This window comes from Hyperolius riggenbachi, chromosome 12, assembly GCF_040937935.1.
Source record: "Hyperolius riggenbachi isolate aHypRig1 chromosome 12, aHypRig1.pri, whole genome shotgun sequence".
Classification (NCBI taxonomy): Eukaryota; Metazoa; Chordata; class Amphibia; order Anura; family Hyperoliidae; genus Hyperolius; species Hyperolius riggenbachi.
Window position 1 is genome coordinate 168584046 of NC_090657.1, and position 12055 is coordinate 168596100.

A 12055-nucleotide genomic window follows, 5' to 3' on the forward strand; every position below is an offset into this window, starting at 1 on the left:
CTGAATTATTGCAAACTTATCCTGTTTTAAGAAGGCAGAACTATATTCAGAGCTTGTCAGACAGAATTAATGATTGCAATGAGCTAGCTACAGACTGAACTGCTGTCTGCATAGCGAGCAATCTTGTTTAACCATTCAAGCCTGCACAGGTCACACAGATCTTCCCATGCTTTCATGAATAGGACAGACTGGGTGGAGAGGGTTTCTAAGACTACAGAGGCCGGGCTTCCAGGCAGTGACGGATCAGACAATGCACCAATCACCAGAAAGGACATTATGCTACTGCAGAGACCAAACAATCATTGTGCCAGCCCTGTCCTTGCTGTGACACGCATAATGTGACAATGCTGTGTGACAGTGACAGGACAATACACAGAGCCTGCACCGTCAGTGAGGGGAGGTGGGAGTGCTCATTCATAAGGTCAGCTGTCGCTGAAAGTGCCTCCCAGAGAAGGGGTGTGCTCACACTGCTCTTCCTAAACCCGGAATTGGGGGATAAAAATAAAAAAGGCGCAGTGGCGTCTGCTGCTGCCACCAAGGGATTACTCTGCCTTTTGTGTGAAGAATCCCATTCAAATGCAGCCCGGGTAAAAGCTGCTGCCCAGAGAGAAGCTCGGAGGAGAATCGGCGGCCGGACTGACTGCGTTATGTAGATCCGACAGCAGCCATTGACTGTTTAACCATTCCGATGCCATGTCTTACACGGTCCACCCCTTCATCGTTCCACGCAGCTGTAAAGAGCAAGGTGAACTCTGCCTCCCTCGCAGCCTGAGCTACATCAATAACCTCTACCAGAATGTACAGCTGGCCGAGGGCTTCGGTGGGCAAGCGAGAGCGGCGAGCAAGGAGCAGCGCAGACCACGTGAGATGCAACGAGCGCAAAGCAATGCTCCCAGCAAAGGCTGTGACCCGGAAGTACGGCCAATTATCCGCCGCAGAACGAAATCCCTGCCGAGCTCTCCAGAGAGGAAGACGGTGGGGAAGTGTCGCCCTCGCTGCCAGAAAGTGCGGTTTGCGGATTCGCTGGGTCTGGAGTTGGCGGAGGTAAAGGTGTTCAATGCCGGGGATAACCCATCTATTCCTCTGCATGTTCTTTCTCGGCTGTCCATCAACTCAGACTTGTGCTGCAGCCAGGACCTGCAAGTGTCCTTCCAATACCTGGAGCCGGACTTCAAACAGCCGGCCGACGACGAGGACTTCCTGAAGCGTCTGAGGAAATACCGCGTCTGCCTGGAGCGTGTCGCCAGTTCCGAAGAGCTGGGCATCTCTGGCACCATCCGAGTCCTCAACCTGGCTTTTGAGAAGACTGTCACGGTGAGGTATTCTTTCACCGACTGGAAAACCCACTACGACGTTCACGCCGTCTGGCAAAAGAAGGGAGACTCGGATATTCCCGACTCGGATGTGTTCGCTTTTACCATCTCGTTACCGACTTTCCTGACGCAGATCTGTTCGGCGTTACAGTTCGCCGTGAGGTACGCGGTTGGCGGCGAGGAGTTCTGGGATAATAATCAGGGAAGGAACTACACGTTCACGTCCAGGACTCACACGCTGAAAATGCCCAAGGACAGCGAGCAGAGCTGGATTCACTTCATCTAACTGCGTGTCGCAATCTACGCTCCCGGGTAGGGAGGTTTTTACTGGAAACACAAAACGCTTCTCCGCACATTTCTAGCGGTTTCAGGTCTGTATCTCTGTCAGTGCGATGACACGGGACGTTCATCTAGAACTAGCAATGCCAGGGACAAAGCTAACAATGGTCAGTGGCCTATTACAGGCAGATAGACACAGATTTCTACTATGTCATGTCTGCAGCATAATTACTTCACTAAGCAGCCATACAAGGGAGACCATCACATGGCTATACACAGGTAGAATATTCTATACAGACTGCACACTAGGGGCAAAAGCAAAAAAAAGGGGTATTGTTATTAAAGGTCCACTATTGCAAAAAATGTAAAATACACTAACACATACAAATATGAAGTGCATTTCTTCTAGAGTAAAATAAGTCATAAATTACTCATCATTTACAGTAGGTAGTAGAAATGTGACATTACCGACGGGTTTTGGGCAAGTCCATCTCTTCATGGGGGATTTTCAGCATGGCCTTTATTCTTTAAAATAAACTGCCTCAAAAGGATTTACACAAAGATGCTGGCCAGCCTGCAGGGAGGCTGCAGCAACATAAAAGGAAAGTAATTTATAGAAAAATTTACTCTGGAAGAAATATATTACTTATTTCTATGTGTTTACACACATTTAAAATTTTGTGATTTTCAAGATAGTGGTGCTGTAAAAGGGAAAGGAACATGAATCTCAGTGCACTATTCTGATGCAAAGCAAGAGGTATTATAAAAACACTGTGTTACAAAATCTGCGATAAGCACTTTAGGGCCGATTTAAAGAAACTGAAGCAAAAGGGGGTGAAGAACAATAGGATTGGATCGAGATATCAATAAAATGCCTTAAATTATTGTACCTGAATAGATTCTGTGGTAAACCCTTTTATATTCATTGCTTCAGTTTTTATAAAAGAGAAATATGTCAGATAAAGTGTCACCTTATATAAGAAGTACTTTTATATTGCTAAGTATTACTATGCTGTGTCTGAAGCTTTATTCCAACCTAATCCTTGATAGACATGATCAGAAAATCACGCTTATATGCAAGTTACACTTCCATGGGAATAGACTCAAACCTCTGTATTAGTTACATGTGTATTACTGATTTTCTGGTTATCCAGGCTAATCGAGAGATTTTTATATAGCAACCCTAGGTTTCAAAAGTGAGCTACTTATCGATATTAAAAGGTGTCCATACATCTAGTGACTTGGCGTTCAATCAATCATCTGGTAATTATCAGCGAATCGTATACAAATCGGTCCCACCAATTGCATGTTGATCGACGATGTGAATAATTTCGGGTCAAGCATGTCGTTTGGACATGCTGCAAGATATCGTGTCATCATGGTCAGTCGGGTGCGCGGCTATAACAGGGAGCGATAGAGAGACGAGCGACGAAACTCCCAATGCGGTCCTCTCTATTGTTGAATGTGCCCCCCGGTGCCCAGTGCACTATACATTACCGGTCCATGGCCGCCGCTGGCTCCAGGCTCCCTGAAGTCACACACCCGCCCACATTACTTCAGCAAGCACGTGGGGTGCGTGGATGGGCGAAGCCAGTGGCAGCCACAGTCAGGTAATGTATAGTGCACCAGGGGGGCACATTGGGGGGACAGCGCCAGGCTGGCGGATGCAGCATCACAAGGCCGATTCCGGATTGACTTCAGCATGAAATTCAGCATGTATAGGCAGCTGACAGATCTCTATCTAATCAGATTCGATTGGAGAGAGATTTGTCTCTTGGTGGAATCTGCCCATCACTGCTATATGTATGGCTACCTTAACCACTTAAGCCCGAAGGGTTGAAATTTTTTTACATCCGAGCAACTTTCACCCCCCATTCATTTGCCAATAACTTTATCACTACTCATCACAATTAATTGATCTATATCTTGTTTTTTCCGCCACCAATTAGGCTTTCTGTGGGTGGTATATTTTGCTAAGAGCCACTTTACTGTAAATGCATTTTAACAGGAAGAATAAGAAAACAATGGAAAAAATTCATTATTTCTCAGTTTTCAGCCATTATAGTTCTAAAATAATACATACCTCCATAATTAAAACTCACGTATTGTATTTGCCCATATGCCCCGGGTATTTCACCGTTAAAATTATGTCCCTATCACAATGTATGGCGACAATATTTTATTTGGAAATAAAGGTGCATTTTTTCCGTTTTGCGTCCATCACTGTTTAGAAGCCCATAATTTATTAAATCATATTGATATACTCCTTTGACATGAATATTTAAAAAGTTCAGACCCTTAGGTAACTATTTATGTTTTTTTTTATTTTTTTTATTATTGTAAATTTTTTTTTTTTTTTTTTTTAATTTAAACTTGTATGTGGGTATTTTTTGGTGTGGGAGGTAAACAGGGTTTTTTTTTAATATATTTATATGTTTATCTGTAAAACTTTTTTTTTTTAGGTGTAATTTGCTATTTGGCCACAAGATGGCCAGAATCAAAAAGTCCTGGGAGCGATCGATCTCGCTCCCAGGCAGAAGAAAGGAGCCCAGAGCTCAGAAAAGCCGCAGCGTCTGAAGAGACGCTGTCGGCTTTTCTCCGGGGGGGTCCGATCAGCGAAAGGGATTTATAATCCCTTTCACTGATCGGTGGGCTAGCGGGCAGCAGCGGGGGCGCGCACGGGGGGGCCCGCGGGCGCGCGCGCGACCCGCGGGAGTGCGCGCAGCCCAACTGGACGAGAAATCTCGTCCAGTTGGGCTTAAGTGGTTAAAGAGACACTGAAGCGGAAAAAAAAATATGATATAGTGAATTGGTTGTGTACTATGAATAATTACTAGAAGATTAGCAGCAAAGAAAATATTCTCATACTTTTATTTTCAGGTATATAGTGTTTTTTCTAACATTGCATCATTCTCTAATATGCGCAGATTACACAACACTCAGCATTCAAAATGATTCTTTCAGAGCAGTCTGTGAACTAATGACCTCTCCTCTGGCAGAGAAAAAGTAAATAGTGCAGGAACAGTTGAGATAATAAAAGTCAGAAAACAGCCCTCTCCACGACTTTGAGGCCTGGAACCCACTGAAATCCTCAAACGCAAAACGCAACCGCCAGCGTTTTGTCTGAGCGGTTTGCAAGCAGATTCATGCGCGTTTTCGGTCGCGTTTTGCAACAGTGTATTTTTTTCCTCAGCGGTTGTGTAGCGTTTTGCGTTTTTATTCTGATTGGTCCTGTGAATTATTTTTAAATTTGTTACAGTGTGCTGAACCGCAAAACGCTAGCAAAACCGCTCAGTTTAGGTTTTGCTGAGCGTTTCTGCTAGCGTTTCAATACTTTACATTGAAGCGCTAACGCTCCCAAAATGCTGCAGGTCCTGCGTTTGCGTTTCTGGGAAACGCAAACGCTCCTGTGGAAGTTGCCCCATCCATTAACATCAGCTGAGCGTTTTAGCAAAACGCTAGCGTATCGCAGCGCTGCCAAAATGCTCAAAAAACGCTCTTGTGGGTTCCAGCCCTGAAAGTCGTAGAGATTAATGGCTTTTTTTGCATAGAGATAACAACTGGAGTTTCTTAACTCTTCCTGTACTGGAAACAATTAGACTGATGTATCTGATTTTAAGGTTTTATTTCTTAGCTGTACTACACATACAAATCATAATATCATATTTTTTTTTTCGCTTCAGTGTCTCTTTAAGTTAGAACAAGCAATATATTGTATTGTACAGCCAAAGAGAGCATAAAGGTAACCTTGCTAGATACTGCTTACTTACTAGGGTTTATGTGTGGCCTAAAGATGGCACTAAAACGTCCATGCACTAGCAGATTTGATCTGAGCGATATCTGCCAGATCATTGAATCTCCCAGCAGTGCAGGGAAGGGTCTCTGTAATAGTTAGCTTATGGTTTGTGTTACACTATGTGTTTGCTGCTTTCCAAGATCTAGGTGTGACCTTAAGACTGCACTAGAACACCCATCTGATACTGGCTACACACTAGCAGATTTAATATCTGTCAGATCATTGAATTTCCCAGCAGTGCAGGGTCACTGTGATAACGGTTAAAGCGGACCTGAACTCAGAACTTCCTCTCTGCTCTAAAAGATATGCAACAGCATAATAACCGTTAAAAAAACATTTGTTACAACTGATACAAATCCTGCAATAAATCTACAGTGTGCCTACTTCCTGTTTTCGTGGAAGCAGACATATTAACATCCTGTGCTTTCAAGTTAGCTTATCTGCAGTGGCAGTCAGCTGCTGACCCAGGGGAGAGATCTAATTACAACTTGTGATTAGTCAGGCTAAGCTCTCTAAATACATACAGGGTGCATTTCTCTACCTTTTCCTTTTGTCCAGTGCAAGAGTTCAGGCCCAGTTTAACTTATGGATTGTGTTACACCTTGTATTTGCCATTTTCCAGGATTTAGGTGTGGCCTGACTGTTTCACCAGACCACCCATCTTAAGCCTTGTGTCGCCTGGTGGTGATCAGTACCCTATCCCTCAGGAAACACTGCAGGGTTAAGGCTGTACAGACACGTTGCTAAGCTGCAGGCTAGGGATGTGTTATATTCCAATGCAGGATGGGGGTTGGCGGCTGATGGAGCGGTGCAGTTGTGATGTAACATGGTAGGTGGGGTAAGTAAGGAGAACACTGCTCTCAGCCACAGTGATCCGCCAGGCAGTTTGCTGGTGCTTGGGAACTGCTGTACACACCATGGAGTATTGGTGAGTGGTCATTAGGGCTGAACGATTTTCGGTTTTAAACCGAAAATCGCGATCAGCAGTGTGACGATCTTGAGATCGTCAGAGCTGCGGTTTTTGCAGCTGCTGATTCCTGCTCTGCTTCCGGCTCCCTCCTCCTCAGTTGCGTATAGCAAAAGCAGAAATGCTCCCTGTAGGTGCTGGAGAGGAGGCCAGTGAGGGGTTAATGAGTCGGATCATTCCCCCTCCCTCTCTGGGTGACAGCCAGGCTGGTTAATGGGGCAGACAGGCATACACAGGAAGGATGGGCTTGTCCCGCCCCCCTTCGCCCAGAAAATGAGAAGAGCCTGAGAGACGTGCTGCCCGGGAGCCGAGCCGTTCACTCAGTAATTAATTAACACTTCTGTCTGCTCTCTACCTGGCAGGGGACAGTCAGCAAACTACTATTACGGTGGTCCCCTCTCTGCATGCCCTGTGGTGTGTGCTGCTGCGTTCCTGGGTGACAGTGACTGACACTGAAAATGTCACCCTGATAGGCTACATGGGGAGTCACTGCTGTCATGTCACACAGTACTGAGAAATGTATAGTAATATAGAATATAAATATATAGATATATCTCTATTTCTCTCTATCTCTTACGCAGCGCTGTACAGAGTATATTGTCTTGTCACTTAACTGTCCCTCAGAGGGGCTCACAATCTAATCCCTACCATAGTCATATGTCTATATATGTACCATAGTATAGGGCCAATTTTCAGTAGCCAATTAACTTATCTGTAGGTTTTTTGTGATGTGGGGGGAAACCGAAGTGTCTGGAGGAAACCCAAACAGACATGGAGAGAACATACAAACTCCTCGCAGGGCTAGGACCAGGCTAGAATTTGAACCAGGGACCCAGCGCTGCAAGGCAAGAGCACTAACCACTACGCCACTGTGCTGCCTTATATATATTTTTTTCTTCCAGTAGTAATAAGCTGCATAAAAGGGGCACCTATTACTAAATTCTACACCTGGGTTAAGCCTGGGTTCACACACGTTGAGGTTTTGTGTCATGGATGGTCAGAGCGATCTGATCCATCGTTGTGAGTAGAAAATCGTGTATTGAATCGAAATCGCAATTTCTGGCAGAAATCGTGCAATTCAATCTTTTCCTAAAATCGTTCAGGCCTAGTGGTCATCATAGGCCACCTCGGCAGTTTCATCTAGGGTGTGTACAACGCTTAAAGTAACCCGAGGTGAAAATAAACTGATGAGATAAACAATTGTATTTATCCTCCAACTCCTAAAAATGACCTTTTTCAGACATCCAAGGGTTTTATTTTACATTTAAACATTTACAAAGCAGGTTGAACGTTTTGTTGTCTCTGCTCAGTGGCAGCCTATTAAGTGTCCCAGAGTTAAAATACATGAACAATTGACCTTTTTTTTATCTCCCTCAGCTCTCAGAAGTTGTATTCTGCCTGGAAAACTTTTGTGGCTGTAATTTGCTTATCAGTGAGGTTTACTATATTCCCAACAAGGTATCGACAAGACAGGAGCTGTCACTTGCATGCCGAGAAATTAACTCTTCCAGGAAGCAAAATAAAACAAGTAAAACAGCCTGGTTATCAGGGCTGTGGAGTCGGAGTTGGGGCAATTTTGGGCACCCGGGGTCGGAGTTGTTGATTTTATAACCTGAGGAGTCGGGAGTCGGATGATTTTTGTACAAAATCCACAGCCCTGTTAAGTATAAGACTAAGGAGTCGGAGCCATTTTGGGTACCTGGAGTCGGAGTCGTGGTTTCATAAACTGAAGAGTCGGAGTTGGAGTGGGAAGATTTTTGTACCGACTCCACAGCCTTGCTGGTTATTAATATATTTTACCCTCTACATACACCTGTTTATCTCTTGTCACACGCCGCCTTGGGTACAGGATGTTGGACACACACTAGCATATCTGATCTGACAGATAGTGAGATCACATAATTTACCAGCAGTGCAGGAAAGAGTCAATGTGATAAACCAGGGGTCCCAAACGTTTTGGGTTGAGGGCCGGGTCAACATACTTCTGACTGCTGGGGGGCCGGAGTATATATAAAATGATTTAGAAGTATTTGTGGGCCAGACAGTGAAACATACCCAGGTGACAACCTGCCGTCCAATTAGACAGCAGTGTCACCTGATGTGGAATTTGATTGGAAGCCAGGGAATGACTGCTTTCTGACTACCATGTGGATAGGTGGTGCCAGCACTGCTATTCTATATGCGGACCACCAATATTTAAAGAGGTAGCTGACCACATCTATAAGTAATACATTTTGAGGTTGGGGGGGCCGGTAAAAATGCCTCAAGGGGCCACATTCGGCCTGCAGACCTTAGTTTGAGGGCTACTGTGATAAACTGTAAACATGGTGTGGCATGCAACAAATGGTTTCTTTGCATCTGATTGGCTGAAATCATCACAGCAGCACTTCATCACTTGCTTGCCTGTTAAATTCTGTGACCTGTCAGATATGCATAAAATTGAGTCATCATTGACTGACCGTTGCATGAGGGCCCGTTTCCACTAGAGCGAATCCGCATGCGTTGTCTGCATGCGGATTCGCATAACCAATACAAGTGGATGAGACTGTTTCCACTTGTCAGTTTTTTGGTGCGTTTTTCTGTGCAGGATTTTTCTGCACGGTAGGGCCTGCAGAATTTGCCTGCGTGAGGAATGTAGGCGATTCGCAGGCTATGTATTTAATAGGGAAAACGCACATGCGTTTTTTGCCGCGATTTCGCGTGCGAATTCGCACGAAAACTAATGCAAATTGAACCAGGCAGTGACATGGTTAAAATCGCTCATAGCCTGCCTATGCGAAATCGCATGCAAAATCGCGGCAAAAATCGCATGTGGAATCGCATCCGCATGCGATTTTGTCAGCGGTGGAATCCCAGCGATTCGCACCGCACTAGTGGAAACGGGCCCTTAATGAAAAGAACATTTGGAAATCTAGTGTCAATGCATTTGATTGGCCCATTGAGCTGCCTGCAATTTGCATTAAAGCTGCGTACATATGTGAGATAAAAATCTTTGGACATGGAGGAATCAATCTGCTGCTTTGGTTTGGTTGGAAGGTTTGAACGCCAGATCTTTGTGACAATGTTTACACATGCAAGGGATCAGTTCATGGGAAAGACCCCAGAAATGCTTATGTAATGCATCTACCTCCTCCTTCACGCATGCGCTGTGCACGCACGAGAGATAAGAAATATCTGACACACCTTGTGGAATGCACGATTGTCGTCTGAAAAAATTCACCAGGATGGAGAGTCAAACATCTTTCCTCGTTAGCTTCTAGGTCGTTATGTAAATTTTGACAAATATTTTCTGCCGATCGGTCGCTGATCAATCGTTTCAAAAGACTTTTATCTGACATGTGTACGCAGTTTAACCTGCAAGCAACTCCAGCATATGTAGAAAGCACAACTCCCTTTTCCAGACACCGCATACACTATGTACGCCACACACAATGACAGTCTGTAGACACAGATTACTTCCCTTCTCACTTGTGCTTTCAACACAAACCAGGCATGACTAATCAGGTCTCCCTTGCAGTATGTTGCCAAAATTCAAGCTTCAGGCTGGGTTCACAGTGGGACGTTATAGTCACGTGTTTATTGATGTCGCAACATTTATGTTGCAGAATAACGAGTGCAATAACAAACCTATGCACAGTGTACAAGTTGTGTTGAGGTGTAATGTGCTGCGTTAGGCTAAAGTAGTGCATGCAGTGCGTTAAAACTATCTATTGCAGAAGTTACAATATTCGCATATGCAGCAGGTGCCAAATTAAAAAGCTAATCAATACTCATCCATTACTTCCATGGTTTTAATAGCTAATGAGCCATAAAAGACACAAGTAAGCCAACAACCACATAAATCCACAAATTACTGTGCGCTTTTCATCTGCGCAGCACATGCACTACCATTATGGTCACATTTGGTGGTTTAGCCACTTGCCGACCGCCCACTACCTATGGGCGTCGGCAAAGTGGCACCCCCAGGACCGCCTAACGCCGACCGGCGGCACCTGGGGGACTAATTAGCTGGGGATCGCGAGTATGGATGTGCGTGCATCCGCTGGCATTAGGCTCCGCCCACCCGCGACGTCCTGCGGCCAATTATCAGCGCTGGCGGGTTGTTAACCTCTGATCTGCCGCATATACAAAGCGTATTATACAGGCTGCCTCCTGCCCTGGTGGTCCACCGGGAGGTTGCAGCTGTGACTGTAGTAACAAACACACACTGATCCTGCCCCCCCTGCCCCCTGATCGCCCACAGCACCCCACAGACACCCCCCCCCCCCGTTCGCAGCCTCAGAGCACTGTTTGCACCCAATCACCCCCCTAATCACCCCCTGTCAACGCTATAATTTAGATTAGGTCCTAAACTGCCCCCTGGGGGCTCCTGATCACCCCCCCACACCCTCAGATCCTTCCAGACCCCCCCACCCGTGTACTGTATACATTTATCCTCCCCTGTAATCACCCATTGATCACCTGTCAATCACCCCCTGTCACTGCCACCCATCAGATCAGACCCTAACCTGCCCCTTGCGGGCACCTGATCGCCCGCACCCTCAAATCGCCCGCATACCACCTCCCAAGTGCATTGTTTACATCTGTTCTCCCCTCTAATCACCCACTGATCACCCATCAACCACTGTCAATGCTACCCATGAGATCAGACCCTAATCTGCCTCTTGCAGGCACCCAAACACCCACCCACACCCTCAGACCCCCCGCCCCCCCTTATCACCTCCCTAGTGCATTATTTACATCTGTTCTCCCCTCTAATCACCCACTGATCACCCATAAATCACTCCGTCACCACCTGTCACTGCTACCCATCAGATCAGACCCTAATCTGCCCCTTGCGGGCACCAAACCACCTGCCCACACCCTCAGATCGCCCTCAGACCCCCTTGATCACCTCCCCAGTGCATTACTTTCATCTGTTCTCCCCTCTGATCACCCACTGATCACCCATCAATCACCCCCTGTCACTGCTACCCATCAGATCAGACCTTAATCTGCCTCTTGCGGGTACCCAATTACCTGCCTACACCCTCGGATCGCCCTCAGACCCCCCCCCCCCCCCCCTGATCACCTCCCCAGTGCATTGCTTGCATCTATTCCCCCCTCTAATCACACCCTGAGACACCCATCAATCACCTCCTGTCACCCCCCCCTAGCACACCTACCCATCAGATCAGGCCCTAATTTGCCCCGTGTGGGCTCCTGATCACTCGGCCAAACCCTCAGATCCCCCTCAGACCCCCTTTCCAATCACCACCCCAGTGCATTGATTGCATCTATTCTCGCCTCTAATCACCCCCTGAGACACCCATCAATCACCTCCTGTCACTACCTGTCACACCCTAGCACTCCTATCCATCAGATCAGGCCCTAATCTGACCCCTGCGGGCTTCTGATGACCCGGCCAAACCCTCACCCGCCCCACCGCAGTGACAGAGTTTTTTTTCCTGATCACTGCTGGCCTCTACGACTTAATTGAGGCTGAGACCAACCGTTATGCCACACAATACGCAACCGCCAATCCAAGAAGCTTCAATGCCCAGTCTTTTCGGTGGAAACCACTCCAAGTTTCTGAACGTAACATTTTTTGGGGCCTTTTCCTTAACATGGGTCTAGTCAAAAAGAATGTATTGCGGTCTTATTGGTCTACGCACCCAATACATCACATGCCCATGTTCTCTGCTGCCATGTCCAGGTCAC

General features: G+C 46.3%; 2 protein-coding genes across 4 annotated transcripts in view; one reads left to right on the forward strand and one right to left on the reverse strand.

Annotated features, from left to right (window-relative positions):
* FAM217B (family with sequence similarity 217 member B) overlaps positions 1–12055 on the reverse strand; it is an 80889-nt gene that overhangs the window by 44710 nt on the left and 24124 nt on the right. The gene's annotated exons all lie outside the window — the stretch shown is intronic.
* Positions 308–9014, forward strand: PPP1R3D (protein phosphatase 1 regulatory subunit 3D). The gene is made up of 2 exons (XM_068263297.1): positions 308–1684; positions 7733–9014. The coding sequence occupies exon 1, from the start codon at positions 694–696 to the stop codon at positions 1597–1599; it is 906 nt and encodes a 301-aa protein (XP_068119398.1). The 5' UTR covers positions 308–693; the 3' UTR covers positions 1600–1684; positions 7733–9014.